Here is a 24,279-nt window from a genome sequence, read left to right as displayed (position 1 = left end):
AAGAAGTAACACTTCATAAGCTAAGTAAAAAAAAGTCATGAACTTTTTCTTATGACTAAACCATTGCTGCATCTTTTATCACTTTCATATTATTGCAGTATTGCGCAAAAGGCCCATCAACCCCAAGATGGCTATGAAGCCACTGTACTGGACTAGGATTCAGCTTAGCACACCTAAAGTCGAAAAGCCCGAGTCCCCATCTGAAGCATCTGAAGAGGAAGATGATAAGGCACCATCTGAAGAAAAGCCTGCTGAAGTTGAAGATAAGGAATCAGAGGATACAGAAATGAAGGAAAAGAGAGAAGACAGTGAAGACGAAAATAAAACTGAAACTATAAAAAAGAAAAAGAGTAAAAGATCATCAAAGAAAAGGTAATTAACTTGATTGTAATGCCCAAATAAAATGAGTGATAGGATCTTAAGATCTTAACCATGTTAAATTATTGATATAAAACTATGACTAAAACATTCCAGGAGGATCTCAGGTGTTCCCCTTTGGGATGAGTTGGAAGAGGAAGAATTTGATGAAACAGAGTTTGTGGACTTGTTTGCAAGGCAAGTCACTCAGCCAAAGAAAAAGGAAAAAAAGGAAGCCAAGCCTGCAAAGGTTAAGGTGTGTACAATAACATTTCAGTTTTAGCATTATTTTACTAGTATTTTTTATTAGGACAACCTTGTAATGCATTTTTATTCACATGTCCTGCATTCAAAAGTTTTGAAACTTTTTCAGATTTCTCTCATGAGTTTAAGATTTTCTTGCTTTACATCTGTTTTTCCATTCATGTGTGACTTTATTCTTCTACTCTTTTAAGTAACTAATCTGAAAACTACATTTTATTCTTATACTCTTTACCATCCTCATGTGTTTCAATGTTTTGGTCTTGCCTTCATTTATTTTCAGTTTCCTTTCTTTCCTTTGAATCAACAGTGAGTATAGTATCACTTGCAGGTTCTTCACCTCACCATCACCAGTTACCATACTGAACTTTCCTAAACATTCATGCTTTTATTCCTCTTAAAACATAATGTATTTGAACATTAACCCTTTAACTGCTAATTCCTAATTGCTGAATGCTTTGGTGTGGCTAAAATATAAACATTCCCATGTCAGAGAAAATATATTTCGAATTGTATGCCATGAATGGGAAACATCCAAAATGCAGTCATACCGAAGTTTTGAATCTGTAAATAAATAAATAGAGCAAGAAATAGGCCTACAAAACTTCGTAGGCTTTGGAAAGCGCAGGGAACTAGTGACATGTCGGGTGCAATGTATGGTCCGGGTTGGGAGCTGAGTGGTCTGATGGTCTGTCCTTAATTATTGTTCTCATTTCTCTTCCTATCAAAAAGTCTTCCATCCATTTTAGTAAACTGCCATGCACTCCTCCTACCATTTCAAGTTTCCAGATCAGTCTCCGGTGTGGTACCTTATCAAAGGCCTTTTTTAAATCCAGATATATTCCATCAGCCCAACCATCTCTTTCCTGTATTACATCTATCACCCTCGAATAGTAACATATCAGGTTTGTCGTGCATGAACGCCCTTTTCTAAAACCAAATTGACACTCACAAAGTATGTCATTTTCTCCAAGAAGTCTGTCCATCTATTCTTCACCACCCTCTCACACATCTTAGCTACCACACTTGTAAGTGACACTGGTCTATAGTTCAATGGGTCTCTCTTGTTACCTGATTTATAAATTGGGACAATGTTAGCTCTTTTCCAGTCTTGGGGCACTACACCTTCCCTTAATGAGGCATCAATTACTTCACAAACTTTTTCTGCCAGTTGCTCCTGCATTCTCTTAAAATCCATCCTGATACCCCATCAGGTCCCACAGCTTTTCTCACTTCTAAACTCCCCATCATATTCTTGATCTCCTCCACAGTTACTTGAAACTCCTTCATAATCCCTTTCTGTTCCATTACCAGTGGTTTGTCAAAAGCAGTCTCCTTTGTGAATACCTTCCGAAAGCATCCATTCATAGCCTCTGCCATTTCCTGGGATCTTCACTGCATACTCCATTTACTTCTAAACTTTCAATACTTTCTCTATTTTTGATGTTGTTGTTCACATGTCTGTAAAAAGCCTTGGTTGGTCTTTACATTTATCAATTATATCCTTTTCTTGTTTCTTTCTTTCTTCTCTTCTAATCAACACATATTCATTTCTTGCTCTTTTGTAACTTTCCACTGCTTAATCCGTCTTTTCCTTCTCCACCTCTTCCATGCATCCTCTTTTCTTGTTCTAGCCTTTTCACATCTATCGTTAAACCAGTCCTGCTTTCCAACTTCTCTATGTTGTCTTATTGGTACAAATTTTTCTCACCTTCTTTGTATATTTTATAAATTCCTTCCACTTTTCATTTGCTCCTTAGCACTCTTGAATTTCATCCAATTTGTCTCTTGAAAGAATTTCTTTAGGTTTCCAAAATCTGTCTTGGCATAATTCCATCTTCCCACTTTATATTCTTCATTTCTTCTAGATTTCTCTTCATCTATCACCTTGAACTCCAAAACTGCATGATCACTCTTTGCTAAAGGGCACTCCACCCTCATCTCCTCAATGACCATTGGCTCTGTACTAAAGACCAAGTCCAGTCTTGATGATGCTCCCTCTCCTCCAAACCTAGTATCTTCTTTGACCCACTGAGTTAACACATTTTCCATTGCCAGTGTCAATAGTGTATTTCCCCATGTTGTCTCTGATCCTTCCATTGACCAGTCCTCCCAACACACCTCTTTACAATTAAAATCTCCCATCATTATAGTTCGTTCACAGCCACCCAACATTTCTTCCAGACATGTTCCTGTATCACTTATCATTTCTTCATATTCCTGTACTGACCATGCATTTGTCTTAGGTGGTACGTACACCACTATGTAGTGCCTCTTTTTCCTTCATTAGTTTCTGCTCTGATCTTTAGCACTTCTGCCTTTCCCATACCTTCTTTCACTTGATCCACCTTTATATCTTTTTAACCAGCAACATCACTCCTCCTCCCATCTTACCTACTCTATTTCTTTTCCAAACATTATATTTCCTTCTCCAACCATCATCAGGTCTTCTCCCTCTCTCAGTTTTGTTTCAGTAAGACCCACAATATCTGGGTTCTTGTCCCTCAAGTAATCGTTGAGTTCTAAAATCCCGATATCACTCCATTTATGTTGGAATACATTACATTCGCTCATACGTAAGTTTCTTTAGTCCTTTCTTGCTGTACTTTTCTGGGTTATGAACCACTTCCTCAGTCTCATATCCAAGATTCTCCAGAAAAACTCTTTCTTCTCCTCTTCTGTCCTCTCTTCATTTTTTTTCAAAGCCTCCTTTCTCAACTCATTTAACATTTCTCTTTCCTTTTCACCGAGATCTCTTCTCAACCAAATCTTCCTTGTTGTTTCCTGCTGGGCTAGCCTCCATGACTTCTCCACCAATTCATCTACATCCTTTTGTGACTTAAGTTTGATTCTTATTGGCCTCATACCTTCTCCTGTGAACTTTCCAATTCTATGGAAGTCCTCTATTTCTTGTACTAGGTCTTTTCCTCCTCCTGCACCACATTAATGATATTATTTATCACCTTTTTATGTTTTCTCTCTCTCCATTTTACTCGGTGTCTTATCCTCCTCCACACCAAATATCACCACACATCTCTTTTTGTCTACAGTTTCCCTCACCAATGTCTCATTTGACTTAATAACCTTCACCACTTTCTCAGCAATCTTCTCTTCTATGATCTGTTGATCTATAATTTCAGCAAGGCCCAAAGTTTTCTCCCCAGACTCTTTGATTTCCTTTTCCAGACTTGCAACTTTGTAATTTACCTCCTTTCTTTCCACTTCCTGACTTTTTTTCCATTCAGCCTGCTTCTCCATCACTTTTCCTAAAGATTCTCCACATTTGTGTGTGTGTGTGTGTGTGTGTGTCCGTCACAAATCCTCTGTATGGATGTTTTGTACGTATTGGGTATGTTTGATTGAGCTTTGTGTTTACCTATTTGTTTACAGGGCCTGAGCTAAGCTCTCTGTGTCCTGCCTCCTTGGCCACTCCTGTCATATCTCTCTTTCATCTGATTGACACACACTGCGTCAACGACATCACTGCTCAGTTTATTCCACTTATCAATACTACGATGCGGGAAACTGTACTTTCTCACATCATTTGGACAGATGTCTTTTATTAGTTTCTTTCCATGTCCTCGGAGATGATTACTTGTGGTCACCTTTATTAATTCTCTGTCCAATATCTCAATCTTGTTCACCAATTTGTACATAGTTATTATGTCACCCCTTGTTCTTCTCTCTTCTAATGTGGTCAGTCCCAGCTCCCTCAGTCTTTCCTCATAGTCTAACTCCTTGAATCCTGGTACCATCCTTGTTGCCAGTCTCTGTACCCTTTCCACCTTCACATTTTTCTTGATGTGCGGTGACCAGACGCAAGCTGCATATTCTAACTGGGGTCTTATTAAAGTGCATAGTATCTTCTTCATCATTCCTTCATCTAGGTAGTGGAATGAAAGACCAATATTTTGAAGCATGTTATATGTTTTGCCCAACTATCTTGTTAATGTGTTTCTCCGGTGACAAAGTGTTTTGCACGGTTACTCCTAAGTCTTTCTCCTCATTGGTCTCTTCAATTTTCTCATCACCCAGTCTGTAATCCCTGTTTGGTCTATATCTACTTCTTCCCATTTTCATAACATGGCTCTTGTTTTTATTAAATTCCATCTGCCACTCTTTACTCCACTCATATATTTTATCAAGATCTTCCTGTAACTTGTTACAATTTTTCACATTCTTTACTCTCCTCATAATTTTAGTATCGTCTGCGAACATATTCATGTAACTGTCAATTCCTACTGGCATATCATTAACATAAATAAAAAACATGATGGGACCAAGCACTGACCCTTGTGGAAATCCACTGGTTACCTTTTTCCACTCTGACTTCTTTCCTTTCACCACTCTTCACATTTCTCTTCCCACTAAGTAATTTTCCATCCATTTTGCTAGTTTATCACTTACTCCTCCAATCTTCTTTAGTTTCCACATCAATCTATTGTGTGGCACTTTATCAAAGGGCTTTCTCAAGTCCAGGTAAATAGCATCCACCCATCCCTCTCTATGTTGTAGTATGTCAGTCACTCTTGAATAAAAACATAATAAATTGGAAATGCACGATCTTCTTTTTCTGAAACCAAACTGCCTTTCTCTCAGAATGTTTTAACTTTCTAGATACTCACTCCATTTTGCTTTAATTACTTCTTCACATACTTTGCACAATATACTAGTCAGCGATACTGGTCTGTAATTTAACGGTTCCATTCTACTTTCATTCTTATATATAGGCACAATATCAGCTCTTTTCCACTCTTTCGGGACTATTCCTGTTCGTATGGAGATTTCCACAATATCAAATATGGGGTTCAACAGTTGATCTTTACATTCTTTCAGCAACCTCCCAGATATGCCATCAGGCCCCATTGATTTGTTAATATTCAAGTTACTTATAATTTTCCTTATATCTTTAGTAACCATGATGTCCTGCATTTGCTTTATTTCCATAGGCCTTTCTCCTGTAAAATGCTCCTCCTTTGTAAACACTTTGCAAAAGTTGTTGTTCAATATTTCAGCTATATCTCTAGCATCCTCATATACTTCTTCCCCAACTTTTACTTTTTCTATTGCCTCCCTTTTATTTAGTTTTCCATTTATGAATTTGTAAAACATTTTAGGGTCACTATCACAGTTTTCCACCACCCTCTGTTCATATTCCTTTTGTGCTGTTCTCCTTACTTCAACATATCTATTCCTTGCTGTTTTGTAGACTTCTCTTGATAATACTTCACTGTTTTTCTTAAGTTTCTTCCATGCCTTTTCTTTGTTCTTTTTTGCTTCTTCACAATTTCTATTAAACCACTGCTTATTATTTAAAGTCCTCTTTCTGTGATATGGCACAAACTTTTTCACAGCAGAGTTATATAAATCCATAAATTTATCATATTTCAATTGCAAATCCCCTTCCTGGTCAATTTCATTAAAGAACTCTTATATGGTTATAATTTGCCCTGACATAATTTAATTTTTCCTCCCTGTGCTCCACACTCTTTTCCGTGCTTGATTCCGTATCCAGCTCAAATCTTAGGACATCATGGTCGCTTTTCGCCAAGGGACATTCATGTTCAATTTCCTCTTTTAGGGAGATGCCCCTGGTAAATACCAAATCCAACCTCGCTGCAACATCCTGTCCCCTGCACCTTGTTGGTGATCTCACCCACTGTGTCATCAAGTTATTTGTTGCTACATTTAACAATTCCTCTGCCCACTCACCACCATTCACCACTTCGTAGTCTTCCCACACTATTTCTTACAATTAAAGTCCCGACTATCATCACTCTATCCTTTCTGGTGAGTTCCTGTTTCATTCTGTCTAGAGTATTTCTCATCACCACTTGATACTGTTCATAGTTCCAAGCACTGGTTCTGGGTGGTATGTATACTGTTATTATATTAATGTCCCTCTTACCATCTGTTATAAGCATACTTATCACTTCCTCATTTCCCTTACTAAAGTTCACCTCCTTCACTATCAGATCCTTCTTAGTAAAAACCATTATACCACCACCTCCTTTATTCTTCCTATCATTTCTCCATACTTTGTAGTGTTTTACATCAAACCAATCTAGCTTTATTTCGGGCCTTAACTTTGTTTCCACCAGACACATTATGTCTGATTCACTGTTTCTTAGGTAATCCATACATTCTAGCCTTTTAGACAGAAATCCATCTATATTCGTGTATGTCACTTGAATTCCATTCCTAATCTCTTTCTTCCATGTTTCAGTCAGTATACTGTCTATTCCGTCTGTTTTACCCACCACTTCTTCAGCCTCCCATTTCTCATCCTCCAAAAAAACTTGGTCTTTTCCTCCTCGGTTCTTTCCTCATTCTTCTCTCTCACTTCAGTTCCAAGCTCTTTCATTTTCATTCTTTCCTCCTGTGTCATATTTCTTCTTATGTAAATTGTTTTGGTTTCCTCGTAGTCTTTAAGTTTCCAGGCCCTCCTCAGCAAGGCCTCAGCTGCCACCTGAGACTTTAATTTCAATTTTAATGGTCTACTCTTGCCTTCTTCAAAAGCTCCTAGTCTCACACTTTCCTCCACCTCAGCATATAGGTATTCTTCCTCCTCAGAGATCTTATTCAGTAAAAACTTAATCCTGTCATTTTCCTTATCTTTCCTATCTTGCCAGTTCCTGTTAGTTTCCTCTCTCAAACTCAAACTCTCCTCACACATTTTTTTTTTTTTTCAGCAATATCTCTTACCACATACTCATTTTCCTTCAAAGCCTTAACCATATAACTCTGTGTAATCACTTTATTTTCTTCTTCTTGCTTTTTCATTATCTCTTTGAAGGACTTCTGTCCTTTGTGGTGTTCATGTTTCACTTCCTTCATTTTGGCATCAATTAGGTTGAGGCACTCCTTCCCCAAGTCACCTTTGGATATTTTCTTTTCCATTTCAAGTAATTTAGCCTTCATTTCGTCACATTGTTTCCTTAGATGCTGATTTTCTTTTTCCATTTCCACTTTCTCTTTCAGTAGCTCTGTTCTCTCGTTAGCATGTAGATTTATTTTTTGAAGGTATCATTCTCCGCTATGACTCTATCTAACTTCTCTTCTATGGATCTAATATTTAGAAACTTACTTTCTAATGCCTGAATTCTTGAATCCATGTCTAATTTATCTAGTCCACTTGGAGTGGTCACAAACCACTCGAAGTCTCTCATGTTTCTAGGGGTGGACGTCATGATTGTTATCGCCAGCTGTTTCGGCCAAAACAAAACACTGCCGACACTCTTCGATTAGGGACCACTCTCCATTTTCACTTGAAAATGGCCCACTTTCTGCACTTTTCGAGAGTAGGACACTAACAGGACACTAACTGTACCCCACAGAGATACCTGGGCCCTGCAAACACCATAGGTAATTTCTCCCTTTCCCCGGTCCTTAGCCGGAGACGAGCCGTCTTCAGGACTTCCTCTCTCAGCAGTGGTGCGGGTGTGTGTGTGTGTGTGTGTGTGTGTGTGTGTGTGTCCGTCACGAATCCTCTGTACAGATATTTTGTACGTATTGGGAATGTTTGATTGAGCTTTGTGTGTTTGTGTGTGTGTGTGTGTGTGTGTGTGTGCGTCACGAATCCTCTAGAGTACAGATGTTTTGTACGTATTGGGAATGTTTGATTGAGCTTTGTGTGTGTGTGTGTGTGTGTGTGTGTGTGTGTGTGTGTGTGTGTGTGTGTGTGTGTGTGTGTGTGTGTGTGTATTTACCTATTTGTATTTACCTATTTGTGTATTACAGGGCCCTAGCTAAGCTCTATGTGTCCTGTCTCCTTGTCCATTCCTGTCATATCTCTCTTTCATCTGATTGACACACAGCGTGTCAACGACATCACTGCTCAGTTTATTCCACTTATCAATGCTACGATGCGGGAAACTGTATTTTCTCACGTCATTTAGACAGATGTCTTTCATTAGCTTTTTTCCATGTCCTCGGAGCTGATTACTTGTGGTCACCTTTATCAACTCTGTTCAGTATGTCAGTCTTGTTCACCAATTTATACATAGTTATCGTGTCTCCTCTTGCTCTTCTCTCTTCTAATGTGGTCAGCCCCAGCTTCCTCAGTCTTTCCTCATAGTCTAACTCTCTTAGTCCTGGTACCATCCTTGTTGCCAGCCTCTGTACCCTTTCTACCTTCTTCACCATATTGCACATCCTCCACACATATATTATCACGAACCATTATTACCACTCCTCCTCCCTCTTTATCCTTTCTGTCCCTCCTCCAGGTATTATATCCCTCCTCTTTAAAGTTGACATGCATCTCTTTTTTCAGTTTTGTTTTAACCCTTAAACTGCAGCGATCGCTATATAATCAAGCCTCAAGTACTGTGACGCGGCGATCGCTTATATAATCATGAAATTTCGCGGGGAATGTTTTGAATTTTTGTGGCACGTTTCCCTTCAGACCTGCTCTTGTGACTCCTCCCCACTTAGTGTTGCCATCATGAGGGCTCCAGATACTATAACAAGGGCCTTACTTGAGTTTTCACAGAAAAGTAGGAAACACCTAGCAACTCCTCGTGACTCGTCGGGTAGAATCCGTCCTTGAGTATCATAGAAAACGTAGAAAACTTTATAGGGGAGACCAAATTATGCTATAGTTTATTACTTCTATCTCAATCAAGAGATTATTGTTATTATATCAGCTTTTTACGGCATAGGGGCAACAATCCTAATAGCATTTTGAGCTGTGGTATTGAACAGAGGACTTGTGTCATGCAGGACACACAGAGCTCTGAGCTCGTTCCGTAGGGTAACGTCTGGCTGTCTCGTCAGAGACTGCACACACACACACAGTGAACACACACACACACACACACACACAACACACACACACACACACACACACACACACACACACACACACACACACACACACACACACACACACACACACACACACACACACACACACACACACACACACACACACACACGACATCGATGATGGCGGAGGTGGTCGCTGAGCTCCAGAGCAATCATCTATAATTCTACAGTTACCATTGCCTAAGAGTAACCAAGGTGGGAAAGGAGCTGGTAATGTTTGTCCCGTCTCCATATAGTCATGTTAACTGTTGATTAGCAAAATAATGTCCAGTGAAGGTAAATATAAACTGTAGCCTGCGTTTGAGCCATCAGCTGGTTTGTTTACGTCTGCGCAACATGGCGGCCGTGAACTCGAAAGAGGAATCAGACTTCACAGGGTTTCAAGGAATAATGGAGAAGAGCGCTTATGTGAAGAAAATTCTGGAGTTAGAAGGTAAAATTGAAAAACTGTTTGAAAAGTATGAGGGCCTGGAAACGAGTTATGACAATGTAAAGAAAGACTGTGCCGATATGAAGAAGGAAAATGCAGCACTGAAAGAGGAAGTTAAGCTAATTAAAGTGAATTGCGAAAAATGTGGAGAATCTCTAGGAAAAGTGATGGAGAAGCAGGCTGAATGGAAAAAAAGTCAGGAAGTGGAAAGAAAGGAGGTAAATTACAAAGTTGCAAGTCTGGAAAAGGAAATCAAAGAGTCAGGGAGAAAACTTTGGGCCTTGCTGAAATTATAGATCAACAGATCATAGAAGAGAAGATAGCTGAGAAAGTGGTGAAGGTTATTAAGTCAAATGAGACATTGGTGAGGGAAACTGTAGACAAAAAGAGATGTGTGGTGATATTTGGTGTGGAGGAGGATAAGACACCGAGTAAAATGGAGAGAGAGAAAACATAAAAAGGTGATAAATAATATCATTAATGTGGTGCAGGAGGAGGAAAAGACCTAGTACAAGAAATAGAGGACTTCCATAGAATTGGAAAGTTCACAAGAGAAGGTATGAGGCCAATAAGAATCAAACTTAAGTCACAAAAGGATGTAGATGAATTGGTGGAGAAGTCATGGAGGCTAGCCCAGCAGGAAACAACAAGGAAGATTTGGTTGAGAAGAGATCTCGGTGAAAAGGAAAGAGAAATGTTAAATGAGTTGAGAAAGGAGGCTTTGAAAAAAATGAAGAGAGGACAGAAGAAGAGAAGAAAGAGTTTTTCTGGAGAATCTTGGATATGAGACTGAGGAAGTGGTTCATAACCCAGAAAAGTACAGCAAGAAAGGACTAAAGAAACTTACATATGAGCGAAATGTAATGTATTCCAACATAAATGGAGTGATATCGGGGATTTTAGAACTCAACGATTACTTGAGGGACAAGAACCCAGATATTGTGGGTCTTACTGAAACAAAACTGAGAGAGGGAGAAGACCTGATGAAGGTTGGAGAAGGGAAATATAACGTTTGGAAAAGAAATAGAGTAGGTAAGATGGGAGGAGGAGTGATGTTGCTGGTTAAAAAAGATATAAAGGTGGATCAAGTGAAAAAGGTATGGGAAAGGCAGAAGTGCTAAAGATCAGAGCAGAAACTAATGAAGGAAAAAAGAGGCACTACATAGTGGTGTACGTACCACCTAAGACAAATGCATGGTCAGTACAGGAATATGAAGAAATGATAAGTGATACAGGAACATGTCTGGAAGAAATGTTGGGTGGCTGTGAACGAACTATAATGATGGGAGATTTTAATTGTAAAGAGGTGTGTTGGGAGGACTGGTCAATGGAAGGATCAGAGACAACATGGGGAAATACACTATTGACACTGGCAATGGAAAATGTGTTAACTCAGTGGGTCAAAGAAGATACTAGGTTTGGAGGAGAGGGAGCATCGTCAAGACTGGACTTGGTCTTTAGTACAGAGCCAATGGTCATTGAGGAGATGAGGGTGGAGTGCCCTTTAGCAAAGAGTGATCATGCAGTTTTGGAGTTCAAGGTGATAGATGAAGAGAAATCTAGAAGAAATGAAGAATATAAAGTGGGAAGATGGAATTATGCCAAGACAGATTTTGGAAACCTAAAGAAATTCTTTCAAGAGACAAATTGGATGAAATTCAAGAGTGCTAAGGAGCAAATGAAAAGTGGAAGGAATTTATAAAAATATACAAAGAAGGTGAGAAAAATTTGTACCAATAAGACAACATAGAGAAGTTGGAAAGCAGGACTGGTTTAACGATAGATGTGAAAAGGCTAGAACAAGAAAAGAGGATGCATGGAAGAGGTGGAGAAGGAAAAGACGGATTAAGCAGTGGGAAAGTTACAAAAGAGCAAGAAATGAATATGTGTTGATTAGAAGAGAAGAAAGAAAGAAACAAGAAAAGGATATAATTGATAAATGTAAAGACCAACCAAGGCTTTTTTACAGACATGTGAACAACAACATCAAAAATAGAGAAAGTATTGAAAGTTTAGAAGTAAATGGAGTATGCAGTGAAGATCCCAGGAAATGGCAGAGGCTATGAATGGATGCTTTCGGAAGGTATTCACAAAGGAGACTGCTTTTGACAAACCACTGGTAATGGAACAGAAAGGGATTATGAAGGAGTTTCAAGTAACGGTGGAGGAGATCAAGAACATGATGGGGAGTTTAGAAGTGAGAAAAGCTGTGGGACCTGATGGGGTATCAGGATGGATTTTAAGAGAATGCAGGAGCAATTGGCAGAAAAAGTTTGTGAAGTAATTGATGCCTCATTAAGGGAAGGTGTAGTGCCCCAAGACTGGAAAAGAGCTAACATTGTCCCAATCTATAAATCAGGTAACAAGAGAGACCCATTGAACTATAGACCAGTGTCACTTACAAGTGTGGTAGCTAAGATGTGTGAGAGGGTGGTGAAGACTAGATGGACAGACTTCTTGGAGAAAAATGACATACTTTGTGAGTGTCAATTTGGTTTTAGGAAAGGGCGTTCATGCACGACAAACCTGATATGTTACTATTCGAGGGTGATAGATGTAATACAGGAAAGAGATGGTTGGGCTGATGGAATATATCTGGATTTAAAAAAGGCCTTTGATAAGGTACCACACCAGAGACTGATCTGGAAACTTGAAATGGTAGGAGGAGTGCATGGCAGTTTACTAAAATGGATGGAAGACTTTTGGTAGGAAGAGAAATGAGAACAATAATTAAGGACAGACCATCAGAATGGGGATTGGTGGAGAGTGGAGTTCCACAGGGATCAGTGTTGGCACCAGTAATGTTCGCAGTCTACATAAATGACATGGTGGATGGGGTGTCCAGTTATGTGAGCCTATTTGCAGACGATGCAAAATTGTTACGAAAAGTGAGATGTGACAAAGATTGCGAACTACTCCAGGAAGACTTGGACAGAATATGGAAATGGAGCTGTACATGGCAAATGGAGTTCAACACGACAAAATGCAAGAAAATAGAGTTTGGCAAGAGTGAAAGAAGAATCAGGAGTATGTACAAGATAGGAAATGAAGACATAAAACCAGTCATGAAGAAAAGACCTTGGGGTGACAATTACCAATGACCTATCGCCAGAGAGACATATAAACAAAATAATTGGAGAAGTATTGAACTTATTGAGGAACATAAGAGTGGCGTTCGTATATCTAGATGAAGAAATGATGAAGAAAATAATTACTGCAATGATAAGACCGAGGCTTGAATATGCAACAATACAGTGGGCTCGAACTTAAAGAAACACATAAGGAAACTAGAGAAAGTACAGAGGGCTGCAACGAAAATGGTGCCTGACTTAAGAGATTTGACTTATGAAGACAGACTGAAAAGAATGCAACTTCCAACCCTGGAAAACAGAAGAGAAAGGGAGACCTGATAGCAATATACAGAGTGATGATTGGCATGGAAAAATGGATAGGGAAGATCTGTGTATGTGGAATGGAAGAATGTCGAGAGGGCATGGGAAAAACTAAAATGGCCACTTATAGGAGAGATGTGAAAAATATAGCTTCCCTCATAGAAGGGTGGAAGCATGGAATAGTTTAGACGTGGAAGTGGTCAACGCAAGGAATATTCATGATTTTAAGAAAAAGCTGGACATTAATAGATATGGAGACGGGACAACACGAGCATAGCTCTTTTCCGTATGTTACAATTAGGTAAATACAATTAGGTAAATACACAAGAGTAACCAAGGTGGGAAAGGAGCTGGTAATGTTTGTCCCGTCTCCATATAGTCATGTTAACTGTTGATTAGCAAAATAATGTCCAGGGAAGGTAAATATAAACTATAGCCTGCGTTTGAGCCATCAGCTGGTTTGTTTACATCTGCGCAACATGGCGGCCGTGAACTCGAAAGATGAATCAGACTTCACAGGATTTCAAGGAATAATGGAGAAGAGCGCTTATGTGAAGAAAATTCTGGAGTTGGAAGGTAAAATTGAAACACTGTTTGAAAAGTATGGGGCCTGGAAACGAGTTATGACAATGTAATGAAGAGTGTGCCGATATGAAGAAGGAAAATGAAGCACTGAAAGAGGAAGTTAAGCTAATTAAAGTGAATTGCGAAAAATGTGGAGAATCTCTAGGAAAAGTGATGGAGAAGCAGGCTGAATGGAAAAAAGTCAGGAAGTGGAAAGAAAGGAGGTAAATTACAAAGTTGCAAGTCTGGAAAAGGAAATCAAAGAGTCTGGGAGAAAACTTTGGGCCTTGCTGAAATTATAGATCAACAGATCATAGAAGAGAAGATTGCTGAGAAAGTGGTGAAGGTTATTAAATCAAATGAGACATTGGTGAGGAAACTGTAGACAAAAGAGATGTGTGGTGATATTTGGTGTGGAGGAGGATAAGACACCGAGTAAAATGGAGAGAGAAAAACATAAAAAGGTGATAAATAATATCATTAATGTGGTGCAGGAGGAGGAAAAGACCTAGTACAAGAAATAGAGGACTTCCATAGAATTGGAAAGTTCACAAGAGAAGGTATGAGGCCAATAAGAATCAAACTTAAGTCACAAAAGGATGTAGATGAATTGGTGGAGAAGTCATGGAGGCTAGCCCAGCAGGAAACAACAAGGAAGATTTGGTTGAGAAGAGATCTCGGTGAAAAGGAAAGAGAAATGTTAAATGAGTTGAGAAAGGAGGCTTTGAAAAAAATGAAGAGAGGACAGAAGAGGAGAAGAAAGAGTTTTCTGGAGAATCTTGGATATGAGACTGAGGAAGTGGTTCATAACCCAGAAAAGTACAGCAAGAAAGGACTAAAGAAACTTACGTATGAGCGGAATGTAATGTATTCCAACATAAATGGAGTGATATCAGGGATTTTAGAACTCAACGATTACTTGAGGGACAAGAACCCAGATATTGTGGGTCTTACTGAAACAAAACTGAGAGAGGGAGAAGACCTGATGATGGTTGGAGAAGGGAAATATAATGTTTGGAAAAGAAATAGAGTAGGTAAGATGGGAGGAGGAGTGATGTTGCTGGTTAAAAAAGATATAAAGGTGGATCAAGTGAAAGAAGGTATGGGAAAGGCAGAAGTGCTAAAGATCAGAGCAGAAACTAATGAAGGAAAAAGAGGCACTACATAGTGGTGTACGTACCACCTAAGACAAATGCATGGTCAGTACAGGAATATGAAGAAATGATAAATGATACAGGAACATGTCTGGAAGAAATGTTGGGTGGCTGTGAACGAACTATAATGATGGGAGATTTTAATTGTAAAGAGGTGTGTTGGGAGGACTGGTCAATGGAAGGATCAGAGACAACATGGGAAATACACTATTGACACTGGCAATGGAAAATGTGTTAACTCAGTGGGTCAAAGAAGATACTAGGTTTGGAGGAGAGGAGCATCGTCAAGACTGGACTTGGTCTTTAGTACAGAGCCAATGGTCATTGAGGAGATGAGGGTGGAGTGCCCTTTAGCAAAGAGTGATCATGCAGTTTTGGAGTTCAAGGTGATAGATGAAGAGAAATCTAGAAGAAATGAAGAATATAAAGTGGGAAGATGGAATTATGCCAAGACAGATTTTGGAAACCTAAAGAAATTCTTTCAAGAGACAAATTGGATGAAATTCAAGAGTGCTAAGGAGCAAATGAAAAGTGGAAGGAATTTATAAAAATATACAAAGAAGGTGAGAAAAATTTGTACCAATAAGACAACATAGAAGTTGGAAAGCAGGACTGGTTTAACGATAGATGTGAAAAGGCTAGAACAAGAAAAGAGGATGCATGGAAGAGGTGGAGAAGGAAAAGACGGATTAAGCAGTGGGAAAGTTACAAAAGAGCAAGAAATGAATATGTGTTGATTAGAAGAGAAGAAAGAAAGAAACAAGAAAAGGATATAATTGATAAATGTAAAGACCAACCAAGGCTTTTTACAGACATGTGAACAACAACATCAAAAATAGAGAAAGTATTGAAAGTTTAGAAGTAAATGGAGTATGCAGTGAAGATCCCAGGAAATGGCAGAGGCTATGAATGGATGCTTTCGGAAGGTATTCACAAAGGAGACTGCTTTTGACAAACCACTGGTAATGGAACAGAAAGGGATTATGAAGGAGTTTCAAGTAACTGTGGAGGAGATCAAGAATATGATGGGGAGTTTAGAAGTGAGAAAAGCTGTGGGACCTGATGGGGTATCAGGATGGATTTTAAGAGAATGCAGGGAGCAACTGGCAGAAAAAGTTTGTGAAGTAATTGATGCCTCATTAAGGGAAGGTGTAGTGCCCCAAGACTGGAAAAGAGCTAACATTGTCCCAATCTATAAATCAGGTAACAAGAGAGACCCATTGAACTATAGACCAGTGTCACTTACAAGTGTGGTAGCTAAGATGTGTGAGAGGGTGGTGAAGAATAGATGGACAGACTTCTTGGAGAAAAATGACATACTTTGTGAGTGTCAATTTGGTTTTAGAAAAGGGCGTTCATGCACGACAAACCTGATATGTTACTATTCGAGGGTGATAGATGTAATACAGGAAAGAGATGGTTGGGCTGATGGAATATATCTGGATTTAAAAAAGGCCTTTGATAAGGTACCACACCGGAGACTGATCTGGAAACTTGAAATGGTAGGAGGAGTGCATGGCAGTTTACTAAAATGGATGGAAGACTTTTTGGTAGGAAGAGAAATGAGAACAATAATTAAGGACAGACCATCAGAATGGGGCTTGGTGGAGAGTGGAGTTCCACAGGGATCAGTGTTGGCACCAGTAATGTTCGCGGTCTACATAAATGACATGGTGGATGGGGTGTCCAGTTATGTGAGCCTATTTGCAGACGATGCAAAATTGTTAAGAAAAGTGAGATGTGACAAAGATTGCGAACTACTCCAGGAAGACTTGGACAGAATATGGAAATGGAGCTGTACATGGCAAATGGAGTTCAACACGACAAAATGCAAGAAAATAGAGTTTGGCAAGAGTGAAAGAAGAATCAGGAGTATGTACAAGATAGGAAATGAAGACATAAAACCAGTCATGAAGAAAAAGACCTTGGGGTGACAATTACCAATGACCTATCGCCAGAGAGACATATAAACAAAATAATTGGAGAAGTATTGAACTTATTGAGGAACATAAGAGTGGCGTTCGTATATTTAGATGAAGAAATGATGAAGAAAATAATTACTGCAATGATAAGACCGAGGCTTGAATATGCAACAATACAGTGGGCTCCGAACTTAAAGAAACACATAAGGAAACTAGAGAAAGTACAGAGGGCTGCAACAAAAATGGTGCCTGACTTAAGAGATTTGACTTATGAAGACAGACTGAAAAGAATGCAACTTCCGACCCTGGAAAACAGAAGAGAAAGGGAGACCTGATAGCAATATACAGAGTGATGATTGGCATGGAAAAATGGATAGGGAAGATCTGTGTATGTGGAATGAAAGAATGTCGAGAGGGCATGGGAAAAAATTAAAATGGCCACTTATAGGAGAGATGTGAAAAATATAGCTTCCCTCATAGAAGGGTGGAAGCATGGAATAGTTTAGACGTGGAAGTGGTCAACGCAAGGAATATTCATGATTTTAAGAAAGAGCTGGACATTAATAGATATGGAGACGGGACAACACGAGCATAGCTCTTTTCCCGTATGTTACAATTAGGTAAATACAATTAGGTAAAATACACACACACACACACACACACAAAAAAAAAAATTGGAGAAGTATTGAACTTATTGAGGAACATAAGAGTGGCGTTCGTATATTTAGATGAAGAAATGATGAAGAAAATAATTACTGCAATGATAAGACCAAGGCTTGAATATGCAACAATACAGTGGGCTCTGAACTTAAAGAAACACATAAGGAAACTAGAGAAAGTACAGAGGGCTGCAACAAAAATGGTGCCTGACTTAAGAGATTTGACTTATGAAGACAGACTGAACAGAATGCAACTTCCGACCCTGGAAAACAGAAGAGAAAGGGGAGACCTGATAGCAATATACAGAGTGATGATTGGCATGGAAAAATGGATAGGGAAGATCTGTGTATGTGGAATGAAAGAATGTCGAGAGGGCATGGGAAAAACTAAAATGGCCACTTATAGGAGAGATGTGAAAAAATATAGCTTCCCTCATAGAAGGGTGGAAGCATGGAATAGTTTAGACGTGGAAGTGGTCAACGCAAGGAATATTCATGATTTTAAGAAAAAGCTGGACATTAGTAGATATGGAGACGGGACAGTACGAGCATAGCTCCTTTCCCGTATGTTACAATTAGGTAAATACAATTAGGTAAATACACACACACACACAGAGCCGTCGCTGAGAGAGGACGGGTCGTCTCCGGCTGCGGACAGGAAGAAGTGAAAATACCTATGGTGTTACAGGGCCCGAGTACCTCTGACTTAGTGTCCTGTTGATGTCCTACTGTCGCATAGTGTTGAAAGTGAGGGATATGGAGAGTGGTCCCTGAGAGGAGAGTGTGGGCAGTGATTGTTTTGGCCGTAATCAGCTGACGATAGCAAACATGGCGGCTACCCCTAGGCAACCCAAGGATTTTGAAGGTTTTGTAACTACTCCAAGAGGACTGGAGAAATTAGATATGGATGCAAGAATCCAGGCACTGGAAAGTAAGTTCCTAAACATTTTGTCCATAGAAGAAAAACTGGATAGAGTTATAGCCGAGAATGATTCGTTAAAAAAAGAGATCTATTTGTTAACAATAGCGAATAAAGAGCTATTAAAGGAAAAAGTAGAGATGAAGAAGGAAAACCAACAACTAAGGAAACAATGTGAAGAGATGAAGGCTAAACTCCTAGAAATGGAGATGAAAATATCCGAAGGGGACTTGAGGAAGTAGGAATGCCTTAATTTAATTGATGCCAGGATGAAAGAAGTGAACCATGAACATCAGGAGGTACAAAGGTCCTTCAGGGAGATAGTGAAAAAGCAGGAAGAAGAAAATAAAGTGATTATGCAGAGTGAAATGGTAAAGGCACTAAAGGAAAATGAGTATATGGTGAGAGATATTGCTGAAAAAAAAATCTGTGATCATAACAGGATTGAGGGAGGAAACTAACAGAAATTGGCAGGATAGGAGGAATAAGGAAAATGACAGGATTAAGTCTTTACTGAATAAGATCTCTGTGGAGGAAAAGGACCTATATGCTGAGGTAGAAGAAAGTGTGAGATTGGGAGCTTTTGAGGAAGGCAAGAATAGACCATTAAAATTGAAATTAAAATCTCAGGTGGCAGCTGAGGCCTTGTTGAGGAGGGCTTGGAAACTTAAGGACTCTGAGGAAACCAAAACAATTTACATAAGAAGAATATGTCACAGGATGAGCGAATGAAAATGAAAGAGCTTGTAACTGAAGTGAAAGAGAGGAATGACGAAAGAACAGAGGAGGAAAAGACCAAGTTTTTTTGGAGGATGAGAAATGGGAGGCTAAAGAAGTGGTGGATAAAACAGGCAGAATAGACATTACATGGAAGAAAGAGACTAGGAATGGAATACAAGTGACTTACATGAATATAGATGGATTTCTGTCTAAGAGGCTAGAATGTATGGATTACCTAAGAAATAACGAACCGGACATAATGTGTGTAGTGGAAACAAAGCTAAGGCCCAAAATAAAGCTAGACTGGTTTGTTGTAAAACACTACAAAGTATGGAGAAATGATAGAAAAAATAAAGGAGGTGGTGGTATAATGGTTCTTACTAAGGAAGATCTGATAGTGAAGGAGGTGAACTATAGTAAGAGAAATGAGGAAGTGATAAGTATGCTTATAACAGATGGCAAGAGGGACATTAATATTATAACAGTATACATACCACCCAGAACCAATGCTTGGGAATATGAACAGTACCAAATGGTGATGAGAAATACTCTAGACAGAATGAAGCAAGAACTCATCAGAAAGGATAGAGTGATGATGGTGAGACTTTAATTGTAAAGAAATAGTGTGGGAAGACTACGAAGTGGTGACAGTGGTGAGTGGGCAGAGGAATTGTTAAAGGTAGCAACAAATAACTTGATGACACAGTGGGTGAGATCACCAACAAGGTGCAGGGGACAAGATGTTGCAGCAAGGTTGGATTTGGTATTTACCAGGGCATCTCTAAAAGAGGAAATTGAACATGAATGTCCCTTGGGAGAAGCGATCATGATGTCCTAAGCTTTGAGCTGGATACGGAATTAAGCACGAATGAGATTGTGGAATGCAGGGAGGAAAAATTAAATTATATTAGGGCAAATTATAACCATATAAGGGAGTTCTTTAATTAAATTAACTGGTCCGTGGTATACCAGGAAAAGGATATGCAATTGAAATACGATAAATTTATGGATTTGTATAACTCTGCTGTGATAAAGTTTGTGCCATATTACAGAAAGAGGACTTTAAATAATAAACAGTGGTTTAATAGAAATTGTGAAGAAGCAAAAAAGAACAAAGAAAAGGCATGGAAGAAACTTAAGAAAAACAGTGATGTATTATCAAGAGAAGTTTACAAAACAGCAAGGAATAGATATATTGAAGTAAGAAGAACAGCACAGAAGGAATATGAACAGAGGGTGGTGGAAAACTGTGATAGTGACCCAAAAATGTTTTACAAATTCATAAATGGAAAACTAAATATAAGGGAGGCAATAGTAAAGGTAAAAAAAACGGGGAAGAAGTATATGAGAATGCTGGAGATATAGCTGAAATTTTGAACGACAACTTTTGCAAAGTGTTTACAAAGGAGGAGCATTTTATGGGAGGAAGACCTACGGAAATAAAGCAAATGCAGGACATCATGGTTACTAAGGAAGATGTAAGGAAAATTATAAGCAATCTGGATATTAATAAATCAATGGGGCCTGATGGCATATCTGGGAGGTTGCTAAATGAATGTAAGGATCAATTGTTGAACCCCGTATTTGATATTGTGGAAACCTCCATACGAACAGGATTAGTCCCGAAAGAGTGGAAAAGAGCTGACATTGTGCCTATATAAGAATGGTAGTAGAATGGAACCGCTAAATTATAGACCAGTATCGTTGACTAGTATATTGTGCAAGGTATGTGAAGAAGTAATTAAAGCTAAGTGGAGTGAGTATCTAGAAAGTGAAAACATTCTGAGTGAAAGACAGTTTGGTTTCAGAAAAGGAAGATCGTGCATATCCAATTTATTATGTTTTTATTCAAGAGTGACTGACATACTACAACATAGAGAGGGATGGGTGGATGCTATCTACCTGGACTTGAGAAAGGCCTTTGATAAAGTACCACACAATAGACTGATGTGGAAACTAAAGAAGATTGGAGGAGTAAATGATAAACTAGCAAAATGGATGGAAAATTACTTAATGGGAAGAGAAATAAGAACAGTGGTGAGAGGAAGGAAGTCCGAGTGGAAGAAGGTAACCAGTGGAGTTCCACAAGGGTCAGTGCTTGGTCCCATCATGTTTTTGATTTATGTTAATGATATGCCAGTAGGAATTGACAGTTACATGAACATGTTTGCGGACGATACTAAAATTATGAGGAGAATAAGGAATGTGGAAGATTGTAACAAGTTACAGGAAGATCTTGATAAGATATATGAGTGGAGTAAGGAGTGGCAGATGGAATTTAATATAGACAAGACACATGTTATGAAAATGGGAAGAAGTAGATACAGACCAAACTGGGATTACAGGCTGGGTGATGAGAAAATTAAAGAGACCAATGAGGAGAAAGACTTAGGAGTAACCGTGCAAAACACCTTGTCACCAAAGAAACACATTAACAAGATTTTTTGGAAAACATATAACATGCTTCAAAATATTGGCCTTGCATTCCACTACCTAGATGAAGGAATCATGAAGAAGATATTATGTACCTTAATAAGACCCCAGTTAGAATATGCAGCTTGTGTCTGGTCACCGCATATGAAGAAAAATGTGAAGAAGGTAGAAAGGGTACAGAGGCTGGCAACAAGGATGGTACCAGGACTCAAGGAGTTAGACTATGAGGAAAGACTGAGGAAGCTGGGGCTGACCACATTAGAAGAGAGAAGAACAAGAGGACACATGATAACTATGTATAAATTGGTGAACAAGATTGACATACTGGACAGAGAGTTGATAAAGGTGACCACAAGTAATCATCTCCGAGGACATGGAGAAAAGCTAATAAAAGACATCTGTCTAAATGACGTGAGAAAATACAGTTTCCCGCTTCGTAGCAGTGATAAGTGGAATAAACTTAGCAGTGATGTCGTTGAGGCGGTGTGTGTCAATCAGATGAAAGAGAGATATGACAGGAATGGACAAGGAGACAGGACACAGAGAGCTTAGCTCAGGCCCTGTAATAGACAAATAGGCTAAAGGCTATGGATCTACCAACCCTGAAATAAAGAAGGGAGAGAGGGGATCTGATACAAGTTTATAAATTTGTTAATGGAATGGATCAAGTGGATAATGAGAAACTGATCCTGAGAGAGGAATATGACATTCGATGCACAAGATCACGTAGTAAAAGACTGAGGAAGGGAAGATGTCTGAGAGATGTTAAAAAATAGTTTTCTACAAAGATGTGTTGAGACTTGGAACAGTTTGAGTGAGGAAGTGGTGTCAGCAACGAGTGTGCATAGTTTTAAAGAAAAGTTGGATAAGTGTAGATATGGAGACAGGGCCACATGAGAGTAAAGCCCAGGCCCTGTAAAACTACAACTAGGTAAAACTAGGTAAATACACACACACACACACACACACACTTCTAAACTAAAATCTGTCTCAGCATCTTATTTTCTATACATATATGTTGACTGAATTATATTAATTTTTACATGTATTAATGCATAATTTTTTTCATTTTATTATTATTATTTATTTATTTTATTATTATAATTTGTTTTTGTTTTTTTCAGGTAGCAAAAGTGTTAGACAGTAAGCGATCTCAAAATGTTGGAATCTTCATTACGAGTCAACATTTAGACATTGCTGATGTCGAAAATGGTAAGTCTTTTTCTGCAGAGTACAGTATACTTAACCCACTTAATATTAAGACTTTAAATATGATTATTTTGTTCTGAGAGAGAGAGAGAGAGAGGATAGGGAAAGGAAACAAAAGAGGGATGTATACCATTGTACTATATATCAAAACTTGTAGAATGTTCATCATAGAACACGATGTTATGCAAAGGCTATATTAAATCATACATAGGCTTACTAAAAGTGCATGATTTTATATTGGGTTATTATCAAAGAATGCTTTGGAAAGTTCTATAATGCTACAAAATAAATGTGATATAAGAAATTGCAAAATAATCCTGTTAGAAATTTTTTTTTTTTTTTTTTTTTTTTTTTTTTTTTTTTTTTTTTTAACTAGTATTGATTCATTTCAGCCGTGTACAACTTCGATACCTCGGTCTTGGATCAGGAGGTACTTCAGCAACTTTATGAAGTGGTATGTGTGCTTTATGAGTGTTGATGGTTATTTTTAGAAGAAAATAATAAATTGGAGATAAAAAAATTTAATTGGCAGCATATATCATTGATAATCAACTCTACCCTTAGTTCTGGTTTCCAATTGCATAATAAAATTAAATGATATGGCAAATAAGCCTACAGAATGTTTAAGATATAAGACTAATTGAATACATTTCAGAGATGATTTAGATAAAGTCATGTGTGGCTCACAATTAACATCACTTTCACAAATATTTTCCCATTTTTGTCTAAACAATACTGCATTCATATATGTATTACTGTGCACTCATAGATGTATTTTATTTTTCATATCTATTCTTTATATTGAGAATTAGAAGTGTATTTTGGCTTCTTGCAGCGTGGGAGTGGAGCAGAGGTCAACATGATCAAGGCCCAGCAGGAAGCCATGCCAGATGTCCCTCTAGACAAGCCAGAACAGTAAGTTCTTATATAAAGTTATCATTTAAATCTTGTTTGGTTGCATGGTCATGTTACCAACATATGTCAGAGTAAAGGCAGGTTCACACATGCCAATTTGCAACTGAAATTTCACATATGTAGAGTTTCCTACTCATGCCTTATGGTCAGAAAGTGTCGCACGTAGTACCTGGAAAGTATCGACTAGTTGGAGCCTTGGTGGGAAGTAAATGTGAACAAACAGCTACCCACCAAGATGTCTTACTCCAGTGACGATGCTGAAGTTCTGGTTGCTCTTCTTTTGGTGTACTGGAAGAGTCAACATAAAAGAAAATGCCTGTGGATACGTCTCTGGCTAAGTAGAAGGAAATAGAGGAGTGTCTACCACACTCTAAATTAGCCTACATTTCTCATAAGAACTTGTCAGTCTTAATCCCTTCCTTACAGCAAGACTGTTTTGTGGTATGTGCGTACCACGCGCAAAAGTGACCTCGTGGTACCGCAAGATGCTGCCTTGAATGCGTCGTGCACACACC

The 24,279-nt window shown here is 38.6% G+C and overlaps 1 protein-coding gene across 1 annotated transcript in view; it reads left to right on the top strand.

Annotated features, from left to right (window-relative positions):
- The window catches only part of LOC123519771 (formin-2-like), a 136,453-nt gene that overhangs the window by 67,002 nt on the left and 45,172 nt on the right, over nucleotides 1-24,279 (top strand). The window contains exons 13-17 of the mRNA XM_045281276.1: nucleotides 99-372; nucleotides 475-613; nucleotides 22,765-22,852; nucleotides 23,242-23,303; nucleotides 23,685-23,764. Of these exons, the coding sequence (XP_045137211.1) occupies nucleotides 99-372; nucleotides 475-613; nucleotides 22,765-22,852; nucleotides 23,242-23,303; nucleotides 23,685-23,764 (643 nt within the window). The remainder of the gene's footprint in view (nucleotides 1-98; nucleotides 373-474; nucleotides 614-22,764; nucleotides 22,853-23,241; nucleotides 23,304-23,684; nucleotides 23,765-24,279) is intronic.

Source organism: Portunus trituberculatus, chromosome 46, assembly GCF_017591435.1.
Source record: "Portunus trituberculatus isolate SZX2019 chromosome 46, ASM1759143v1, whole genome shotgun sequence".
Classification (NCBI taxonomy): Eukaryota; Metazoa; Arthropoda; class Malacostraca; order Decapoda; family Portunidae; genus Portunus; species Portunus trituberculatus.
This window is presented reverse-complemented; position numbering and strand designations above follow the sequence as displayed.